The 24,308-nt window shown below is 38.0% G+C and overlaps 1 protein-coding gene across 4 annotated transcripts in view; it reads left to right on the top strand.

The window, feature by feature from the left end:
• Positions 1-24,308, top strand: part of LOC124877972 (EGF-like repeat and discoidin I-like domain-containing protein 3) — a 213,655-nt gene that overhangs the window by 113,011 nt on the left and 76,336 nt on the right. For all 4 annotated transcript variants that reach the window (XM_047381659.1, XM_047381656.1, XM_047381658.1 and 1 more), the window contains one exon: positions 10,165-10,346. In XM_047381659.1, the coding sequence (XP_047237615.1) occupies positions 10,165-10,346 (182 nt within the window). The remainder of the gene's footprint in view (positions 1-10,164; positions 10,347-24,308) is intronic.

Below are 24,308 nucleotides of genomic sequence, written 5' to 3'. Positions count from 1 at the left end.
GCAGCATCATAACTTTCAGGTGGACGTTGCTTCAGGCGTCCCCTAAGGCTGGTTTGTATGGACATAGTGCAGTTGCAGTTTGGACCTTTTTTTCTTGTGCCACCTGGGCTCTGACTGAAGTCTGAGTATGACTTCCCCTTATTCTTTTGGGAAATTTTGAAGTTGCCTTAGCCTTCTCCTTCTCGTGGTTTAGTGCAGATCTCTTAAAACATTAGTAACCAGAAACACACCAGCAGGGAGTAGTCAAATAGGTTGATAACATTTTACTAACAGACGACACAACTCACAAAAATCCATTACAGTTGTGCATTTTCTTTTAACTTTTATTCTTGTTATCAGAACTAAACATAAACTAAAAAAAAATAATCAAATCCTGCTCTCACTCATGTATGGCACTTTCCTTTAGTACTCATTGCTGCTTTGGGTTTTAACTGAGATATTCACCACAACATCAGTAAACAGGGTTTTGCAGCAGACCCACTACTTTGTTGTCTGAACAGAAAGACGTTAGCATCATTACTACATCCAGTTGAATTCAGAGATGCTCGTAAAACAAAACAATAGTTCCTTATTTGAGCATGACCATGTGGTGTATGTGTAGAGGTACAGCGCTTTGAGTGCCTTGTTGCTGAAAAGCGCTATATAAATAAACTTGACTTGACTTGTAGCTGTAAGTAATCCATCTTCTTCTTCAGCGTAAAAACATCACAAACAACAAACAGAAAAAGTTGCATAGTTTCGTCCTGCTGGCTAACAACTTTATTGCCCACCCTTTGTCTCCGAGCACACCATAATTTGTACATACTCTATCAGCTTGGTTGGCTGCCTCCTCAGTAGTTGAATATGCAGTTTTTCTTCATTAACAAATCAAAGATTATACTTTTCGTCATTGATAACCAAAAGCCAAGTTTCTTAGGGCATGGAGGGAAAATATTTACAAATATCTTAATATAAAATATAAACAAAAAGTTAATTTATTCTAGTAATTAAAAAATAATAATATTATCAGACCAATAAAAAATATACATAAATGTATGTTATGGCCTAAGCATTCATTGGAAGAATACTGACTTTACAGTTGTCAAGCAGACGGTCACTTTTTCCATCCAAAAGGTAGATATGCTATAAAAGGTCAGTGCTAAAAAAGCTGGCTGTTCTCAGAGTCCTGTAAGTCCAAGCACATCAATGGCACACTGGCTGGATGATAAAAGTGTGGAATGTAAGGATTATGATTATTGATTAATGAACATTTATAATTCAAAATCTTAATTCAGAAAAATTATTTTCTTCACCAAAAATCATTGCTTATGAATATAAATCATACATGTCGTCTGATGTGATGATGGGCTCCGAGCACTTTATAATTACAATTTGTTAATTATCATTAATAATTGATAATTATTAACCAAAACCACGCTAAATGTCACAATTTAATCAGCTGCTTCATGAAAACTTTGACCTAATTTTGACAGATAAGTCACTTTTGCACAAAATAAACAAATGCTTCCCTTTATATACAGTATGTAAACATTTATTGAAACCATGTATCCATGGTATACCACCATTCTGGTCCAAAAACCTTCACCTATCTAACAAGCACTATTCTACACAAAGAGTAAAATGATTACCTAACTAATAATAAAACAAAACATATGCACATTGAGTTTTAATAAAGATCAAACCAGGAGTTTTATGGACAAAATGTACAATTTGGGTTTACTTGGAAAGTGAACCAGAACCACTGTAAGGGAAGACTTTTTGGTGCATTGATGCGTCTCGATGGTGGCTATCAGCTGGTAGAATGATGGGCCGTGCCCTTAGCCACTCACAGGTGATTGCCCCGAATCTTGAACAAATTGTCATAAAGCTCTGAGGTGGGAATGGTGGAAAAAAAAACTCCAGTAATAAAACTGGGACAAAGGAGTGGTCAGGCCACGGGGCCCAGACCACAGCTGCTTTGAAAAGTTGGACTTTTAAAAGTCCAACTTCTAACACCTGGCAGATTTGGGGTTGGCCAGACAAAAACATACACACGCACCTTGCTGATCGCATCCGCGCTCAGCGATTTAGCAACACTTGCACAACAAATCAAAACCGCTCAGCATAAAACACTTCAATCAATATTGCATGCAACAAGTTGATACCTTGGATAAACCACTGCTGATTCTTAATCACCTTAAGCTATGCCTCATCCTGTCCAGACCTCTAAATACACCTATTTGATTAAATATAAAAAGAACGAAATTACTTTGACGTTGACTTCTCTTCACCGGCTTGAAGATGGGTTGTAGGACTGAAGAAAAACAGGGGGCGGGGAATCCAGAGTGTCACGCTATCGTGATCAACTCAAAAATAGTAAACTTCTCATCTGTCCAAAATGGGGAAAATATGAGGAACTGTTGCAGTCGACTGAATCAACAAGGGGTCTCCTTGGAAACAAACGTGTGCAGCCTAGTTGGTCCAACCAAAATGGATGACCCCAACAGGTAGAAAAAGCTCCACTAAAAGAGTTAGACAAAGATCTACAAGGCCTCAACAGTAGTTCATGAGCCACCACACACTTGTATGTCCACAGCATGGGCTGCTGCATTCCTTGTGTTGTGACTATGAATCTGAATATATTATTTAATATTTAATATTAATACTTCAATATTTTATCAAATAATATTTTGGTCTGTTAAGGGTTGTCCTGTGAATACCAGCCCAGTAAGGCGGTGGTATTAGGACAAAATCGAAAAATGTGAGCCAAGCGCTGACATTATTAAACAGCAAAACTCTGCACACACATGGAATGAATTCACACAATTTCTTAAAATACAAGAATCTCCGTAAACATAGTACTCTTCTCTAAGAGCCTGGCAGAGAGCTGGATAACTGTCACTAATTTCTGGAGGAAGAGTTTTAATGAACACTCTTAGCTGTTGTTTTCCAAATAAGCCTCAGCCTCTCACGATAAGAAGGAAAATGCAAATCATGAAGACAATGTTCAACCTCAAGCAGGTAAGCATCAATATTTGACTCCTGACTACCTGGATCAAAATCCTCTAAGTCCTTAGCAAGGGATTCAAGCTGCTTAAAACGGACACCATGGTCTCAAGGTGGACCATGTCCATCTGAGAACTCAAGCTGGTTAGGTTCATGAAATGGTGGAAGATCATGATCTAACTTCTGGGGAAGAAAACCAGTTTTCTCATGATTTAAATGAGAGCTTTCTAATGTATGGACCGGTGCAAGTGGTGGTGGGTCAGGTTGGATTGAGTCACCTGAGAACCATATACACCTCTCCTGGCCCCTAGGGGTTGACACAGAGTCAGAAGGGAGAGGGGTGCAGATCAGGTTGGAAGGCTGCTCCTTCTACTCAATTGGACCACTTGTGCATGATGAGTCCGGCACTTGATCATCTTGGTGGTTGTTCACTGCATTGGGATTTGGCAGGAAACCACTGGAGACCATCTGACTTCCAACAATTTTATTAAGGTCTGTGAAAGTAAGTTGAACACTTTGACTACATTTAGGAAGGGGAGACTCTGACCTGGGTGCTGAATGCCTGCTGTCTGAGTCTGCCTCCTGCTGTGGCTGCTGTGAGTGAAAATGCAAATCAGGTACCTGAGAGGTGGGGTCTGTCCACCCTTTTTGGATGAAGCTTTCTTGAGCTCATCTGCCTTCAGGTCTTTTAACTTTGCTTCAGCTTTCTCCATCCTCTCCTCAGCTTTTGAGAGTTCACGCTTTGCAGCATTCTCTCTTTGAAGGGTCATCTGATGGGCAGTCTGTAACTGAAAATATCTTTTAGCTTCCAGTTGTGATTTCTGCTGATACAACAAGGTAAGCTGACAAAGAACATCTGAAATCCGAATCTCCCTAGTTGGATTTTCAATTAGGTCAAGTAATTCTTGAATCTTTTTATCATATGCAGCAAGGTCAAACTGATTTAAAACTTCCCACTCATCTGGAGACAAATGGATGAGATCAGCAACAACAGTCTTCTGCATCTCCACGTCTGCTGAATTCATAATGGAATTTGATTCCATCATTCTGGCAGACACTACAAAACAACAACAAAGTTATAAGAATATTGTTAAAAGCAACAACAAATGTATGCCCAGCTATATATGTCTATACATATATGACTATACATATATTGGAAACATTTGTTTGATTGTAAAATGGGTGCACAAGTTGAGCGTTCAACCTGTGACTTGTGACAACACTATGCTCTAAGTGTTACAATGCTACTCATTTCTTTAGGGATATTTGTGATTTTAGTGATTCTTCACCTTTCTTTGGGAGAAACTAGTGATTAGACACTACTCTTAACCTTTAAGGAAATTTTGTTTAAAATGCAAAGGAAAATTGCTACACCTAAGGGTGATAATTAGATTAAATTTGGGATTTAATCTGGCAATAAATCCTGTTCTTTCAAAACATAAAACAAACTATGAAGTTCCTGAATGGATACATGCATCAAAAATCAGGTCGGATAATAAAATTAACTGCAAAGTTAATTCAGTTTCAAATTGTGGTCGTACACAAAACACAGCCTCTGGCAATAAATATGCAGCAACTCTCTGGACAGTGAGGTTAGCTGAAGTTAAACCAAGTCTCAAGTTATTGCTTACACAGAAGAAACCAGACTGAGTCATCTAAAATTTTGCCTATCTAGCAGAGATGATTGTTACTAGCACAGAGATATTGGAGTTATTAATTTTGATGAAAGTCTAAAATTGTGAACTCCAGGAATGTCACGAGTTATAATGTTCTCGTAAACATAATCAGTGACATCTGATGTTAGAACTCTGATGTTTTGAGTCCTATTGTGACCAGTGACAGCTGGTTTTAAGCTCATCACTTGGTACATCAATAATGTGCAGTTGTGGTTTATTCATTCTCATTTATGTACAGTGCAAGCTGTTCATGATAATGTCCACCCGCAGGAACGCAAAAAATATGTTGTGACAATGAAACTGAATATATTATTTAATATTTAATATTAATACTTTAATATTTTATCAAATAATGTTTCGGTCTGTTAAGGGTTGTCCTGTGAATACCAGCCCAGTAAGGCGATGGCATTAGGACAAAATCGAAAAGGGTGAGCCAAGCTCTGACATTATTGAACAGCAAAACTCTGCACACATATGGAGTGAATTCACACAATTTCTTAAAATACAAGAATTTATTAACAAAAATGAGTCAACTCAAAGTCAAACATATTTCAATCAACAAACTCTTCACTATGCTAAAACAATCCAACTAACTACCAAGCAGAATTAAAGAATAGGGAAGACTAATGGGCTATGTACAATATAAACAACTTGATTAAAGATGGTTGAAAACCATGACCAAAAGAGTGATGCAACATTACCATGCAATGTTTATGTTTGAGAACCAATGATTATCTTGAAGAATCTGGAAATGAATTTAAGTTAGTCTTAGAACCAACTTAGGCAATAATCAGTACACCTTCAGACCACCATTCACAGTGCAAGATCAGAAAAAATATTATTTTAATAAAATAATGTTTTAAAGAATGATCTGCTGAATAAAACCAACCTTCTGGATGACTAATTCTCAACAATGTCTCATTAGCTGCCTTTATTTATTAAAATAATATTTAAAGAAATATTATTAAGGAAATGGTAAAATATTTTAGGGAAATATTGTGAGAAAGAGCCAAATCTTTCTGGAGAAATGGGGCTTAATGGTGCTTACTTAGTTATCAAGTTTAGTAAAATAATGTTTAGGGAACTATTATTTACTGGATTGAAAACTAACAACCTTTCTGGGTAAATATTATTTAGCAGGTAAGCAGCATGTGTTGTTAGCTGTTAGCAGTTAAAGCTAACAAAAGAAGCTGATAGCTTTGCACCAGAATCAAACACACATCTATAAAATACCGTTAATAAAAGGGTTAACATGCATACATGCGGACGGCGCGTTATGATCAATCTTCTGTGTTTAAAATCACCCTTTAAATAAAGTTTGTCTTAACTTTAAAAACACACAAAACTGAGCACGTGGTGCTGATCAGATAGCCTGCTAGCACCAAGATAGCTGAGTTTAACACAAACAAAACCAAACTTCATAAAATGAAAAACGTTTAGATTATTTCATTCTAAATCACTTCTATCACTCTGCCCGAACCCTAACCTCGTATGTGAACCGTGCTGAGGAGACGTGTCCAGGCGACGACGAAGTTTGAAGAAAGCTATGTGAACAAAGTGTTAGCTTCAGCTAACCTCCGCAGCTGTGGGTGAAGAACGGCTCGCTCTGTCCGCCAACCAACTGCACAGTTACTGTAACCACGGTGATGCGGCTCGCTCTGTCCTTCCTCAACACTGGAAAACCGCTTCACTCGGCGTTGTAGAGACAAGGTCTCTGCTGGGAACTCTCTATTACACAGTTTGATCTGTAGAACTCAGAGAGAAAATTCAAGCCACGCTTGTACCTTAATTACCCCGTTGAAATACCGGATACACGAACAGTAATTCATTTGTACTTAACTTAGTGCATCGATGATCGTATGACACTCTTGGATCCAGTTTGAAGAGTTTATGTCTGTTTGCCAGCAAAGAGACATTAGCTCGCTGTGTCTCTCCTACCAGCTCCGCAGCGGGGTCCGGGTGGAAGAGATCGATTCCTTGGAAAGGGGGTGCTTTTATACAGACAGTGGTATCATGGGAAGTATCCCTTTCCCTGGCTGTGCCGGAACTAGGTTAATGCAATTTATTTTGAAAGTTCCAGAAAAGTCTGTACCGGACTTGTTGTAATCCATGGCTGTGGTCCCAACACTTGTATTAAGCCACTACTGAATCTGACACGAGAAGATATGTAGAATTTGTAGAACTTACTTTTCCCAGAACAAAAGAGCCCCATGTAGAAGTGCATGCATTCATTCTTGAACAGTGTTCAGCTCTATAAATTGAACTGAATAGTTGTTGGAAATAGATTCTGAGGATTATTTTCAATTTCACTGCCATGATTTTAGCTGTCATGAAGAATTATATTGCACAAACTGAAAGTAAGCATTGCCGATGAACAGGATTTCAGAATATCCAATAAACACCAGTATCCTTTTTTCAGACTGACTGAACTGAGCTATCCTGCCAACTATATCCAAAGTTTATGAGCTGTTTTAATAGAAAGCAGCATCAGTGTTAGTTGTTCTGGATGCCTTTTTTCACTTGATTTACCTGAAATATAGTCTACATTTCAGCACAGAGATGACGTTATTGCTGAGAAAGCACCAGATAAAGTTTTTATTTAAAAACAAAAATATCTCTTCAGGTATAATCCTTTGCATTTATGGTAACTATTTGCCTGACTTATAGTCTAATTAAAACTTAAGCATCTGTCAAAACTAATGCGCCTAAGCCCCCAGTAAGGCTGGGATGCTGTTTACTGTTGGAGCTATTTTGTGAGCCTAAAGAAGCAAACAGATACAGGGTCTTTCTTTTAGCTTAATGACTGTAAATTAGAATGTGTTCAATGTAAATGCAGTTTATTACCAGTTATGGGTGAAGAAGTAGTAGATCTTAAGTAAAGATTTTGATGATGAGACATTAGGGGGAATCATTTCATTACAGCAGTTATTTCAGGCTGGCAGATTCTTCACAACTTAAGTGATGCCTTATATATTTTCATGCCATTGAGCCAAAGGTGTATGAAACAACACTTCCACCAAAGATAGTGTTTTGATATTGAGAATTCCTCAATTATGATGTCTTTGCACAGCTATTTTTAAGCTGAAATTATATTGCTGAAAAATGGTTTATTTATGGGGAAGAAACTGTCTAGGGATTAGAAATGGAGAAAAATCGTTTGTGTTCAGAAAAAAAAACATAAGAAAAAGAAGGGTTTTCTTTGTAAATGAGCTGTAAAATCTTTTGACCTTTTTTGTCATTTGCCTTGAATTTGCAAAACACGTTTTATAGAAGCTAAAACATTCTTTATCGGTTATACCTGGACATGACAGTCAGAATTAAGTGTGAAAACAAATCCAACAGTGCTCTTGCTTGAAAATCTTTCCCTTCTCACTTAAATGCTGTGGTTGTTTAACGTTACAACAGTACAAAAAGAAAGTGCTGGCTAGCCATGACAACAGTTCCTGTGGAGGAAACAATAAGGGCTCTTTTTATGACAGAGAAAAATAAGGAAAGTCCTTTAAATAGTTGTATAAAATAATTTAGAGAGAAACTTATTGTTTACAGCTTTGGCTGGAAACTGTCTTGTTTTTAGGTTAAGAAACATAAACAAAACCCAACTGGAGCACAAAGAGGTCATCTGAGTTTTATGGCCTACAGATATTTGCAATTTTCTTGAGTATTGTCATTGGTGTTGATGGTACAATCTTTGTCGATTTTAAAGACCAAGCAGTCTACACAATCATTGGGAAGACTGCTGAGCTCAGCATACTTTACACATAAAGGGAAGGCCCCAAATGGTCACTGCTAAAGAAGCTGGCTGCTCAAAGGGTGCTACATCCAAGTATTTTTATGGAAAGTTAAGAAGGAAGGAAAACGTGTGGTGGATCAATGTACACAAGCAAAACCGATACCTGCAACCCTGAAAGGACTGTAAAGTATCTTTAGGGAAATTCTTTAAGGAATCTTTAAGGAAGTATTAGAACATGTTAAAGACCTGTCAAAGCAGAGAGAGGTCATGAGATTGCCTATAAGACCTATTGTATATGTACAATGCCGTGCTATGTTCTTGCTCAGATGCACAAGTTTAGTTTGCCTTTTTTTTCTTCAACCTAAAAAAAATATTTTATGAAGCTGGTATAAAATGAGTACTGGTTGTATTGATCATGGGAAGAGTCTATTAGAATAGTTACTTGGAATTACTGTTAGAATTAAAATTATATTTAGTACTTTTAAAATAAGTCTGAGTTTTTGGTGGTCCAGTAAGTGCATCATCTAAGACACTTTGCAGCAGAATCAAGCAGAAGGCAGGGTAAAGAAACATTGGGATATTTAAACCACCAGATACCACAAAGTGCTATTTGGTGCATAAGTAAGCGCTTTTCAGAATCCCCTGGTTTGCTTGTTTATTTGGGTATTAGCTGGTCAGATTTATTGTATCAGAGGGTCTGATAGCTCTCCGCAGGACAGCCAGAATAATATCATGAAGGTTTCTGCCTTTATTTATATCATCAATACAGCAAACCTTTACAATGAAAGCCTTATCCACATATAAAGCACTCTAAACTTCACATAGCATAAAACTAATTAAAACAACCTGCAGTCTCCTCCATGCTTAAAACGTCTGAATGGTAGGTGCATTCAAACATTTTCGGTGCAGAAATAATTTAATGCAGATGACATTGTATGTATGTTGATTAGAAAGTGATGAAATGATGAAAATACTACTACTACCAACAACTGCTTGATGATGTTGGTGATAAACTGAAAACTATGATGTATTTGCACACAATAAACATGACAAAATCTTTCCGTACTGTTACATGTTAAGTAGCTATAGTAAACATTCCATAAGTGCTGGTGTTTTGTTTTGAAATGAAAATACATTATTATAGGTTTGAGAGCAGTTTGAGACACAGTCTACTTTGTGTCTTAAAAATGGTGGCATATTTCCTAAATGTTAGTTTTGATTGACACAAGTTGTCAAATATGTGGCAACAGATTAGAATATGATTAGAAAAGCTTTTTGTGGGGCATTGCGTCGTGTACCAGTAGGTTTGCCCATGACACAGCTCTCCTGGGCTCGTTTCCTGTCCTTGAGACCTTTACTGCATGCCTCTTTCTCTCTTCTCTCTATGCCCATTGCCTGTCTGGTAACTGTCAAAAAGGCCACTAGTGCCAAACAAATATTTAAAAAAGAAGAAAGGCTCTTTGCCTTATGTTATGATGTGTTATGTTTTTTTTTTTTTGTTTGTTTAAGTGCATGATTTTATGTAGGAAAATCATGATAAAATAGTGACCATGAAGATTGAAACAAGAAAGTAGTTTTTAATTATTGATGCTCAATAGAGAACACTAAGGATCTAATTTTAAGATAAAAAAGAGTGGGGTAAAAACATGTAGCAGAGAAAAGTAGTGACCTTACAGTTGCAACCTTGTGGTATATTTGGAAATCTAAATTATTTTGCTCACACTGTTTGATTGCTTTAAAACTTCATCTGACTTTCCTCCTTTCTTTTCCCAGAATGCTCTGGACCGCTGGGCATGGAGGGAGGTATAATCTCCAACCAACAGATAACAGCCTCCTCCACCCACCGTGCTCTCTTTGGCTTGCAGAAGTGGTACCCATACTTTGCACGCCTCAACAAGAAGGGCCTGGTCAATGCCTGGACGGCTGCCGAGAATGACAGATGGCCATGGATCCAGGTAAAGCACAGTGACAGGACAGGCAGCACGCAATGCCTGGTCAGGGCTGGAGGAAACTAAATTAGGGCACAGGTGCAGTTTTAATTAAAGAAAGGCCCCTTGTTGGTTGTGTCTTTAAATAGTAAAGTTTTGCTTGTATTTGTAAGTTACACTTGTTTTAGGTACATTGATTAGTAGAAAATGTTGATTATGGTGCAGTTTTACCTCATTGGATTTATTACAAATACAATAAAGCTGATGTGACACTTACTAGTTGAAATGATCCATAAAAAGGACTAACAAGACAGCAGATCAGATGCAGATGTCAATTATAAAAGTTTGAAGTGTCTCACTTAGTTCAAATAATTTTACTATTTTACTAATTTAAGTTTAATCTAAATTACTGTATCTGACTGCACTGTTCAATGATTAGGATTAATTGGAATGTATGTACCTGACTTTGTGAAGTGCCTTGAGACGACATGTGTTGTGAATTGGTGCTATATAAATAAACTGAATTGAGGCTGCATGGTGGCGCAGTTGGTAGCACTGTTGCCTTGCAACAAGAAGGGTCCTGGGTTCAATTCCTGGCCAGGGGTCTTTCTGCATGGAGTTTGCATGTTCTCCCCGTGCATGCATGGGTTCTCACCGGGTACTCCGGCTTCCTTCCACAGTCCAAAGACATGCCTGTTAAGTTAATTGGTCAATCTAAATTGCTCTTAGGTGTATGAATGAGGGTGTACATGGTTGTATGTGTGTTGCCCTGCGATGGACTGGTGACCTGTCCAGGTTGTACCCCGCCTTTCGCCCATAGACTGCTGGAGATAGGCACCAGCGGTAAGCGGTAGAAAATGACTGATTGAATTGAAATTAATGCTTAACTATGGTCTCAACAATGCCATTGCAGTTTATGTGAACACTATTTTATTTACCGTTAAACAGTTCAGTTTTAACACTGAAGGCCCTGGTTCTCTGCACTCATTATATGAGATGCATCCTATAAGATGGTGCTTGTTAAGAATGCCCAGCCATTGTAACAGTTTATTATTACTGAATTGTTTTAAGCAATAAAAGAAAAGAAATAATATGAAAAGTATCACTATATACACTTGTCAAATGTAGACTCAGTGATTGCACACAAATTACAGAATCTTCAATACAATACTTTTTGGGTTGTGAAATCCTTAGCCAGTTAAAGTAATTCAAAAAAGTGGGATTCTTAGTTTTCTCAAAACTATTGTTAAATATTGTCTTGTCTTTATGTCATAACCCCAAAACTGTGCATCATCTCATCTTGTGAGCTGGATTTATTGTCACACCACTATTAATCACACAACTCACCTAAGCAGCATGGTAAATGTGACATTTAACAACCACCCTTTACTCTGAGACCTTCTCAATTTATACTACATTAACTAGGTATTCTGGCTAATTAGGTGATCTTGGCAAGCAATAAAACTAAGGCACACAATGTATAAATAATCCATAACACTGGTATGATGTTGCTTTCCAAATATGTAAAGTTTGTTCTGGAAATTAGTAGGCAGGCTTTTTTGCCTTTTTTGCTTCAGGGTTTCAATAACCTCCTGCAGGGGTTTTATCTAGAACAAGCATATACATGTGAAAAGAAATCCACATTTATTGCAAACAAGCACTGATGCTTGAAACTCGCCTTTTTCTCAGGCTTTGTTAAAGTTAACATTTATGCTGCGCCATTAGGCAGTGCTTATTTTAAAAGCACAAAATTACATCAATAAAAGCCTTTAGCCAATTCTTTCCACCCCTATAATGGTTGTGTTCATTGTACAGGGACATCTCAAAATGTTATAATATCATGAAAAAGTGCAATATTTTCAGTCACTCATTTCAGAAAGTGAAACTCATGTATTATCTTCATTCCTTACACACAGAAATAAATATGTCAAGTCTTTATTTCTTGTCATTTTGATGATTATAGCTTACAGATACAGGCTTGTGAAGTGCTCTAACATTTCCTGTTAGATTCCTGTGTTGACTTTGGACTTCAGAAAACAGAGGGGACCAACACCAGCAGATGACGTGGCAACCCAAATCATCACTGACTGTGAGAAGTTGGAGTACATCTTAGAAAATTGTTACCAAAATATCAGATAATTAAAAAAGATCCTACTCCTCAATTGCTCTATTATTCAAAATCTAACAGTTATGCTATCTTGTCTTTTTCAGCATGGAAATTGTTTTTTTTGAAAATCCAGGCACCCCTTTAAAGACCAATTGCATCAAAAGGTACATTCTGTGCTTCTAAAAGGTAAAACATATTTAACAAAAAACGACTAATTCTAAAAACACAATTATTTAAATAGGTATCTCTTCAATGATAAAACATTGGGCTGTGTTTATGTATTTGTGTGCATCTTTTGTGTTACCCAAATTTTAAGCTTTCGGTCCTCACAAACATGGAAATGGACATAGGAAAATTTACTTACTCCAACATAGGTAAAACCAAATATTTCATGAACAAGGTATGTTAGCCAATCATTGTTCAGAGATGTGATCTCCATCTGCATACAGCCACTGTCTCTGCCCACATAAAGCTCTGACAGCAGCTAAGCAGGTTCTCCAGACTAAGAGTTTCTGACTGCATGCCCAAAGAGACTGATATACCAATATCGTCTTAAATGATTTGTGCACGAAGAAAAAATTTAAGGCCATCACAATATTTGTAAATAAATCTCAATGAATCAAATTAATGGAATACGTTTTTAAAGAGTTATGTAATGCTTATTTTAATGTTATGAAAGTAAAGTTCTAACAGTGAAACAAAGAGTGGGAAGCATGATGAAAAGTGTAATAAGTGCAAAAGGTCGTTTACAGATAGCATTATGAACAAGTGTGATGATGCCAAATAGTGTCTGGATAGATCTGCAGACTGCATAGATTTTAAAAAGAATATTTTCTGTACTATAACAATCCAGGATATTAAGGTTTCTTTTGTAATAGCAGCTACAAGATTTGGTTACAAAGCTATAACCAAAATCCAATTAAATATTTGGAAAAAAACTAAATATGAAGTAATTCAAACCAGGGGAATGCTTTATAATGTTGTAACCAGATAAATAAGACTAGTCTACAGGGAGACTAACAAAATAATGGTCAGAGACTGAAACATACAGTACAATCCACAGGTGAGGTAGCAATTAATATTGAGCAGACAGCAGGGATGGAAATCAAATTAGAAACAAACAGTGAAGCAAACTGTCATATTATAACAGATAATAATAATAATTTAGTGTTTTTTTCTAAACAATTACAAAGATTACCACCAAAATTCAAGATCTGTCCTGATCTCAAAGGACTAGCACCAAGCCCACTCACATCCCACAGACCGCTCTTTCTATACTGAAGAATGTAATCTCAAATAGCACTTGAAATAATTTTTTATTCCCTAATTAAGATTGTTTGTTCTTGTACTATTTTTTGCTTTATATTGCAAAACTTAATTTTGCATGACTGTGCCATGACAGCAATTTTTGAAGCGTGAAGACAGTTTTTTCAGATATGTGATAGACAGACAGTGAACCAGAAAAGAAGAAGAAGAAGACTAGGAAACAGTGCAGAATGGTGGGGAAAGAGAAACTACATTTAGCAGCAAGAATAATTGAAAAGAGAGCAAAAATCAACATTCAAGTGAAAAGAAAAGGAGAAAGAGAATCCGTCACTGTAGAAAGTTGAGAAAAAAGAGACATAAAACATTTATGCAATGCGTTTGACTTGAATAATGCTATGTGGGATGATGTGCATGATGCTACAGGCATCGTGTGTTTCTACAGAGGGCCTGTGTAATTGGGACAACAGTGCAGAGGTTTACAGGCATGCCAGTGCACTGGGATTAAGCTCAGCAGTCAGTGGTGTGCCTTATGCGTAGTGAACCGATGTGGCGTGACTGTTTGCATGTCTGTCATTGCAAACAGCCTAATATTGACATGTTACAACCCTATCAGATTCTAGCAGGTTCACTTCTAACTTTCTGTTTTTATGCTTTCACTGATGCAGCACCTTAAAACTTTGGACATACATTAATTTAAGATCAGCTACTAAAACCGTAAAGTATTTATGAAATTTAAACCAAAAGTAGATAACATTCTTTAAAATATGTAATATGTTCAAACAAGAAATGCCAACTCTGAATATGCGTTTATTTTATTTTTCTTTGGTTTTTGATAGTTGTAGAAGGTTTACACCTATGTAGTGAAAGAACGTGGGTTTTTCACAGCCTCGCCACATCCAGCTTGCAAAATTGCATTTGAACACTCAAGGGAAATATGCTGCCGGTCTCACCAATATCAGCAAGATATTGTGTCAGCCAGCTGTGTTGGAAAAATGAAACAATACAAATCACTTCTGACGGCTAAGCGGGTCTACACATACTTTAATGAAAGTTACATGGTTAATAATGGACATGTTGGCATGCATTTCTCCATTGGGTTTTGTTTTTTTTATTCTGATTCATTCAGCCAAATTTACGTAGTTTGGTAGATGGGTGTGTGGTCACATTTCAAATCTTGCTAATATTGTGCTTAATCCTCTGTTATTGTGCAGTTTGTGTTCCTGGCAATGCCCATTTCTTACTAGTGAGTTACCCAGGTTACGAATGTTAAGATTGGTTGCAATATTTAACTCTAGTCAAAAGAGCTACACCTGGCCTGACTGTGTGTCTGCCTGTGACACCTTTCTGGAGAGGGGCATTGTCCAAGCTTCTGCTGGCAACAACTTAATGCACACCTTCTACAGATGATCCACTTGGCCCTGTCTCTCATTGTTTAACCTTTTCTCTCTCCTCGATATAGCAATTGACAGAGCTTTTACTGTGACTAACTCTACGTGTTCTCTTTCAGACTCTAACCTTGAAACCTGGCTCAGTTTATCTGTTCTTTCTTTCTAGGTGAAACGACTAAAGGAGCTACATCCATTAACATTTACTTTTCCTTCCCATAGAAAGGACTCCTGGATCAGTGCTTCTGTATTCTTTGTGTGTCTCAGCTCTGTTCTCTCAAACCCCCAGTCGGTCGTGGCAGATGGCCGCTCACACTGCTGGAGGTTTCTTCCTCCACTGTCGTTACATGCATGCTCATTATGAGCGATTTCTGCAAAGTCAACGCCAGTGACTGTCCACTGTCGCTACATACTCATCCAGGAGGAGTGAATGCTGCAAGTCACTGACTGGATGCAATCTGCTGTGTTTCCTTAGTTAGAAAAACTTTATATCCAATTTGAATAAATAAGTAACTCTGACTGCACTGTTCAATGGTTAGGATTAATTGGAATGTATGTACCTGACTTTTGTGAAGTACCTTGAGACGACATGTGTTGTGAATTGGTGCTATATAAATAATCTGAATTGAATTGAATTGAATATGGTATGTCCAGGGTGAGGTGCATTGTGCTGATATACTAAAAACCTGAATTCTGACCAGAGCACATTTTCCCTCTTGTTTGCAGTTTCCCCTACATGGCTTTTGGCAAACTACCAATATGACATTTTATAGCTTTCTTTCAGCAATGGTTTTCTTCTTGTCTCTCTTCCAGAAAGCCAGATTTGTTTAGTGCATCACTTATAGCCCCCTCGCATCATTTTCCTTCTACCTAACAATAATCCATTTTTTTTTGTTGTGGTGTCTCAAATAAAATCCCTTGTATTAAGCAAATGCAGATAGTGAGTAAAAACGTCAATTCCTAAGTTGCCAGCCAAATGGACCCGTGCAGTTTACTAACTGGGCCAATGGAGGGGTACTTTACCCTTCTGGATAAAGTACAGTGTCATCTAGATAAACCTCAACATATATGTTTGTATTGATCATGGACTTCTCTTCTGCCTTTAATACAGTTCATCCTCATTCTATTTTAAAGGGCTTGTGTGACCAGAATATCAGCAGCTCTCTCGTGCAGGGAATCAGGGAGTTTCTGAGAGATAGACCTCAATGGGTTTGTATCAGTAATGTTTCATCTGGCTGCAGGGTCTTTAACACTGGAGTTCCACAAGGTTGTGTCTCATCTACGCTTATGTTCTCCATGTACACAAATGGGCTGTGATTTAACAGCATAGATTTCTCTCATAAGAATCCTGAAGACATTGGTTTGGTCGCTGGACTTAAGGTTCCTGACAACCCGTCCTACATTCAGCACATAGAGCAGCATTCCACTGTTTTGTATAGAAGTCTATTTGTATGTGATTGTGCATGTATGTTCGTGAGTCTTGGCATTTCTGATGGCCCAGGGGAAAAAGCTGTTAGTCAGTCTGGTGGTGTGTAACTTGATTGACCTGAAACATCTTCTGGAGGGTAGCAGTTCATGCAAAGGGTAGGCATGGGGTGATGGGTCTCCTTTGATGGTCTTGGTTTTCCTGAGGCTGCAGGATGTGGAAACAGGCTCCAAGCAGGGCAGAGGGCAGCCAATGATTTTTTGGGCATTGTTAATGACTCTCTGCACCAACTTCATGTCCTCAGCTGTGGAGCCTGCATACCACACACCCAGACAGTGTGCCAGCTCACTCTACATAGAGGAGTGATAGAAAGCCAGCAGTGGCTTTGTGTCCAGATCAATCAATCAATCAATCAATCAAACTATATTTATATAGTACCTTCCAACAATGCCTTGGATTAGCCAAGGTGCTTTACAAAATAAAACAAATAAAAACAGAACACAATAAACCAAAGTGTCTAGTAAAAACTAGAAATACAAACACGTTAAAAGAAAATATAGTAGACTAAAAATCAAATGTCAAAAGCCTTTTTAAATAAATAGTTTCTAAGGTTAGCTTTGAATAAAAACAGGTCAGAGATAGTGTGCCACTCATACGTGGCACACTATTCTAGGATGTTGGGCCAGCCACTGAAAACGACCGGTCCCCCCAGTGCTTACACCTAGAGCAAGCACCTCCAGCAGATGTTGACCAGCATGCCGTAACGCTCTGCTGGGATGGTGGGTTTTCAGATGGTCAACTATGTAGGGTGGTGCAAGGCCATTCAGTGCTTTAAAAACAAACAGCGTCCTGAATTGAACCAGAAGCCAGTGCAGAAGAGAATGTCTGGGATGATAGTATTAAAAGCAAAGCTGTAGTCCACAAAGAGCATCCTCTTCTTGTTCTCCAGGTCTCCAGAGTGTAAGGTTGATGACATCCTCTGTAGACTGGTTTGCTCTGTAAGGAAACTGCTGTGGCTCGAGAGAGGGAGGAAGACAGTCTCTTAAGACTGGAAAACTGATTGTTCCAAGTACATGATTACATAGGTCATGGCTCTGGGCCTGTAATCACTAAAGCTGTCCTTGACAGTCTTTGTGGCATGTGTCAAGGAGAGATTGAAGAGCTTGGTATTGATCCCAGCCAGTTCATCTGCACATGATTTAACCACTGTCCCTGTCAGGGCCAGCAGCCTTGCTGGGGTTCACTGTTCTCAGGTTTTTTCTCACCTGATGTCCCTGAAGAGAAGGAGGTGGAGTACTGGAACTAGGGGGCGACAGTTGTGGTGTGGCATACACTGGGCAAAGTATCTGTTCTGCTCCTCTGCCAGTGTGTTGCTGCTGCTATAGCTGGTTAGAGCCTGGATGGCCCTCCACATGTGTCGTTGGTTATTGTCTGTCAGGTTTCTCTCCATTTTTCTCTTATTGGAATCCTTAGCCTGTTTTATACCCCTTCTCATTTCAGCTCTGGCGGTGCTGTAAAGTCTTCTGTCCCCTATTTTAAAGGCCAAGTTGGGAGCTCTGATCTGAGTCTGGACTTGTTTTATCATCCAGGGCTCTCTGTTTGGGAAGACCTAAATGCATCTTTCCTCTGTGACATTTTCTACACACCACTTAAAGTAGAGGACCCCCAGTCAGGAATTGAACCCAAGACCTTCTTGCTGCAAGGCAACAGTGCTACCAACTGCGCCACCGTGCAGCCCAATGTTTGAATAAACATGATCAAGTGTATTTTCTCCCCTAGTTGCACACCTGACACGCTGGTGGAAAACAGACTTGAGCCATACGTTGTTGAAGTCACCAGCCATTCGAATTGGACCTCTGTTGCTTAGTTACCATGTGCTGAAGTTGACCGAGTGCCGTTTTAACGCTAGTATCAGGAGGGATGTAGACAGCTGTCACAATAACTACAATTAGCTGCTGTGGCAGATAGAAACGTCCCACTATCTGTGCACCAGTCTACTTGTACATAAACACATTCATCCTCCTCTGCTCTTGCCGGTGGCTTCGGTCCATTGTGGCAGTGACGGTGCGGCCAGCTAGCTCTACTTTAGTGGGTATTGCCAGGATTTGCTACCAATGAGCAGACAACACTCACGGTTGAGGCAGTTGTAGGTAAACCGTGACTGTAGCTTATCCCTCTTGTTAGCAAGGTATCTGCTATTGGTGAACAAGATCAAAGGTAGCGGAGGTCTGTGCAGTTGGTTTCTTTTCTGGGCTAGTAGGCCTGCCCAGCATTTGCATTTCTGTTTCTTCTCCTGGTGCCATCTACGGCGTTTGCTGGACCCAACAACACTCCACGGGGTACCTGGCTGTCTCGCTAAGTCCAAAGACATGACAGACATAAGAAACATACAAAGATTACTTTATTTGAGTGTGTCCATAACTTTTTTGAAATACACTAGATTTCATAAACAGATACAAAAACAGAAATAAAATCCATATTGTGAACAATTTGAGAAAAGATATTTACATTAAAATAAACTATTTACAGTGATGCTATCAAATCTATAAGTGCCAGATACCTATGATCACACATGTATGCTTATAAGACCATGTTGACAATAAAAAGTTCAATGACAAAAAATATAATCTATAATTTTTACTGTGTTGGAACTTTAGAACAGATGAACACAAATTCGAATTATATTTTTTATCAAGATACAAAAAAGCAGAATGCAAAAAAACATGAATATCAAAAAACTATTAACAATAAATAATTTATAATGCAATCACAGGCACAGAGTCCAACATCTTTCAATTTGACCAGTGGAGTTGTTATAGGCTTTGTGACAGTTCCTGTTCACGATTACTTGCTTGCCAGTGGAACGACTGCTGCAGCTCCTGTTTCATGAAGGCTGATTTCTTCCTCGTCCTCTCCCTCTGCCTTTCTCCAAAGCACTGTGTCTTTCAGGGGAGCAGGAGGTCTCTTCTTCCTCCTCCTCCTCATCAGCACTACACACAGAAAAACTTACACTTTGTTTTAGATGTGTCCATAACACGAATAATAAAATAATCATGCGTAAACATCTTTCAATTTAATAGATTCCTTACTTTTTCTCTAACTCAGAACAAGTAATAGTTCATAAACATATACATATACATACATGTCATGGGAAGGATCTATTCCGTCAATAAAATCAGCTTCATCAAAGATGAGTGGACAGAAAACTGGCTTCATTCATGGCTGTAATAAGCTCCAAAGGTTTGAGTGAGGTAAAATACAGTTTGGCGAGTCCTGCTTTTTTGGGCTCCATAAATGTGTGTGCGGGTGTGTGTGTGTTGAGTGTGTGTGTGTGTGTGTGTGTGTGTCTTTGTTAAAGAGCAGTAAATACAAAAAGACAAGATGAGACAAAAGTGAAAGTGCGGGCTCCCTGGAAAAAAGACCCATCAAATGTTTGTTTTTGACGCCTTTTACTGGATTTCTGCAAAAGTTTCTGGAGAAAAAACAACGCTCTGGGACACATTGTGAGGAGAATATTTAAGTTGAACTGTCTGGTTTCATTTGCAAAAAAAATATTGCTCTATCTTATTTTGTTGCAATTCTACAGGCATTTAAAAATAGATATGCAAATGGGAGCGCCGGCTTTTATGTTAGTTTTAAACGGTTGACAGTCTATTTTTTGTAATCTATGTATTTTGTATGGGTGCTTATTTATATCAGATGTCAAAGACAAATCTCCATCTCAAAAAGGTGATGGAAAATAAAGTTATCTTATCTTATCTTATCTCATCTTATCCCAATAAAAAAGAAAAGTGAGTACTTTTGACCTAGAACTGTATAGTTTCACATACAGTGAAAGGGGTTATCAGACTTCATTGAGTGGTTTGGTGCCAACTTCTAAAAAACTTTTAAAAACTATGATGCTGGTTCTGAAAATAAGAAGGAGCATAACTATTTTGTATTCCATCCACTGGCTGCCTGTTTCTTCTTTTAAGACTTCACTTTTAGTTTTTAAATATCTAAAAGTTCTGGCCCCTCCTTACCTTTTCAAGCTCTTACGTCCACACATCCCCATTAGAACTCTAGGATCTCAAGACCAAATCTCTTAGGGCCTTATCTTCAAAAGGTTTGCGTGTACAAAACACAGGGACTGTTTTCAAGCCTTTAATCTATGTTAATTATGATTATTTTCCAAAACATGACATATAAGATCACAATATTAATTGGCCACAATAAAGACCAATCAAAAATCATGTTTAACACTGAAATGTGGTCTTAATGGAAAATAAGTTTTAATACCTTCTTAAAGGTTGTGATATGTGTTAATTTCAATCTTACAACTGAGCCTCATCTGACCACATATTTTAATTTATTCAATAGGACTGTAAATGCTACACAAAATAAAAAAATATATATATTCTGGTCTTTTAGGCACCAGCATAGAGGGAAACATCTTTAGTTAATCTAACAGTAATCTTTTTGACACCAAAAATAGGGTGCTTGCTAGTCGCAAACCTGCAAGTCAAATCTCTGCCAAAGAGTAAAATTTTTTATTTATTTTTTGTCTTAGGATCTTTTCACCTTTTAATTTTGTAGAATATAAAACAATTTTGTTTTTTTCTGTGGTACAAATGAGGCCCTGAAAGAAAGCATTTCTATTAGGCTTTATTTTACAAATGTAGCATGACAGAAAGTGAATAATTGCCTTTGAACAAATATCCAAGGTCCAAGAATTTTCTTTTCCCTACGTGCTGAGCACAGTAAATGCTTAGAGCAGTAACCTGATTTGCACTGTGGTATTCATCAGTTTGCATCGGTTCTGTGGCAGCCAATGCAGAACATAAATAAGTATATAGAAAATACTTTTAGTTGAGAACCACAAAAACGGCTTATTATTGACTGCAACAACTTTCTGATTTTGATCATTTTTTCCACTAAGATTAAAGCTTTTGGGGTGGAGGAGAAGGGATAGGGTTATAATAGAATGATATGATGGAATGGAAAATATTGTTAACAAAACATCCCTGCCATGTTTACATTTCGGCTTTTCATTCATGGCTTTAAATACATTTGAACTTTAGAAACGCTTCTATGTCAAAACGTCTTGGCTAAATGTTTGCATGTGACAGGTGATGACTATGTTGAAACCCTGTCCAGATTTTGGTTACTTTTTGCTCTTTCAGGAATAATTTATCTGTTTACATACAGGTATGGTTTTATTACTTTACACACCAAATATGCTGTCGATAAGACAAAAGGGAAGAAAACTAAAAACATAAAACTCATTTTCCATTGTCCTGAAATTTACCACTACAGTGCCACAAGTCTTGTATGGAGTTTCAAGGACACTCCGATTATATGACTAATGTTGCATTTTCTTCTACAGTTATAATGTCAGTGTACAATCAACAAATAGTGGATTTTTATGTTCTTATCCTCTTGACCTTTTCATGTTTGTCTGTGTGTGGACAATGTCTTGAATGTCACCATGATTAGACTGAATATGGAAATAATTTGCGGTCTTAACAATGCAAATGGATAGATGCTATCTACCAAGAGGTCAGTTCTCTTTTTACCAGAAGGCTGCTGTTGTAATAAAACAATACCTCTGCCTGTTAAAAACAGGTCGGTGAATATCTTAGGTGCCATTTATGGAAAATAAAACTTTAAACAGTAGAAGTTGTCATTGCTTATCAGTTGACTTCAGCACTGTTAAGCTAAATTAACTAATCAGTTGCAGCATTGCTACAGAAAATACCTCTTATTTCTGAGTTCTGAGTATGCAGCTTGTAATTAAATTAATCGATGAGACTTGTCTCTGAAATCCAAAGAAATAAAAAAACCAACCCACATAATTTCCTTTATGGCTTATTGTTAATGGAGTTTTGACGAAAATTCAATGTGGAAGACTCACCCCCTCTTCTGCTCCATCCAATGACTCCACCATGCGTCCCTGCTCCAGCCAATCAGCATCGAGTCCGCATTTCCTCTTCAGCCAATCACCGTCCAAGGCTCTGCTTTAAAGATCTTCACTCGCAGACTTCATCGTTCTTCAAGCTGTGCTGTGATGTCCGAGATTTTAGAATGAAAGTTTTCTACCAGTTCATCTACAGTTTTACAGGGCAAATAGGAGGTAGAAGAGTAAATCTGGTTAAAGGTTTCAGCAGCACCGTCCTTAAAGATGCATTTTCTTATAATGTCTCTTCGGCAAACAGCCCTTGGAGATGATGCTTTAAAAAATAACAGAAAAGTGGTCAGATAGGGCAACATGTTGTATTGCTCTTGCATCTTATACTGCTCTATATTTACTCTCACTCACTTAAAACTGTGCACATATATTTATATTATATTGTAGATATGTTTATACTGTTTAATTTGTACTGTATTGCACCGACTACGCCAAAACAAATGCCTTGTATGTCCAAAAACGTACTTGGCAATAAAGCTTTTCTGATTCTGATTCTGATTCTGAACATCAATTACAGACACCTTGGAAATGTTTAGACCCTTAGTGATGATCAAGTCCAAAATATGTCCCTGTTTGTGCGTTTGCTGTTTAACATGTTGAGGGAAACCAAAATTTCTAAGAGTGTCACATAGATCTATTGCACTTCTGTCTTCAGGATTGTCCATGTGAATGTTGAAGTCTTCCACAATAATTAAACAGTCATAATCAATATCACATATCACAGATTAAAGCTAATTAAAATCACTGAAAAAGTTTGTTTTGGACTTAGGAGGCCTGTAAATATTCAAGAACATGGTTCGGACCGGGCTCTTTACCTGGAGAGCCAAATATTCAAAAGAGTCAAATTTGCCCAGAAATACTTTTTTACACTTTAGTAAATCTTTAAACAAAGTGTTCACCCCTCCACCTTTTGTTTGCTGTCTGCTCTCACAAAGAAAATTGTAGTTCGGAGGCATCGACTCTATCAGAATGGGAGCTTCATTAAATTCATGTAACCATGTTTCTGTTAAAAACATAACATCAAGATCGTGGTCAGTAATGAAGTCATTGATTAAAAATGATTTTCTGACAGAGATCTAATGTTCAATAAAGCCAGTTTATATGACTTAATTGCTGATATTAACTCTGTGTCTGGTTGTACTTGACAGTTTATGGGTTTTTTGATAATTTTTACTGTCTCTTATCCTTTTGGCTTTGGTCTTTCTGTCACGTATAAGCACAGAGATTTTACAACTATCTCCTATTAGGGGCCCGAGTTTTTCCTGGACATGCTCTTGTCTGATAGAGTTACCACTGGGGCCCAGACTGTATCACAAAGAAGTGATTTGAAGGTCCTGATTAGGAGGAGATAGATTAGACTCAGGTGGGGGCCTCAACAATCTCCTGGATCAAAGACTACCTGACAAACAGAACACAGTTTGTGAGACGGAAGGGTTATGAGTCTAACCAGGTAGTCAGCAGCACAGGAGCACCACAGGGGACTGTACTCTCACCATTCCTTTTCACTCTGTACACCTCAGACTTCCAGTACAAGACAGACTCCTGTCATCTGCAGAAATACTCCGATGATTCTGCAGTCGTGGGGTGGACAAGAAGCTGAGTACAAGAAGGTGGTGGACCGCTTTGTGGCATGGTGTGGAAACAATCATCTCATTTTGAACGTGACTAAAACAAAGGAGATGATTGTAGATTTTAAGAGAAACAGGAATAAGTCAAAAACTATTTCTATCATGAAGTGGAGGTGATGGAGGAGTATAAATACCTCGGTGTTCACCTGGACAACAGACTAGAGTGGAGATGCAACTGTGAAGCCATCTACAAGATGCTGCATATCTTCTATAAGTCTGTTGTGGAAAGT

Source organism: Girardinichthys multiradiatus, chromosome 12 (assembly GCF_021462225.1).
Source record: "Girardinichthys multiradiatus isolate DD_20200921_A chromosome 12, DD_fGirMul_XY1, whole genome shotgun sequence".
Classification (NCBI taxonomy): domain Eukaryota; kingdom Metazoa; phylum Chordata; class Actinopteri; order Cyprinodontiformes; family Goodeidae; genus Girardinichthys; species Girardinichthys multiradiatus.
Note: the sequence above shows the minus strand (reverse complement) of the source record. Positions and strands in the feature narration are given on the sequence as shown.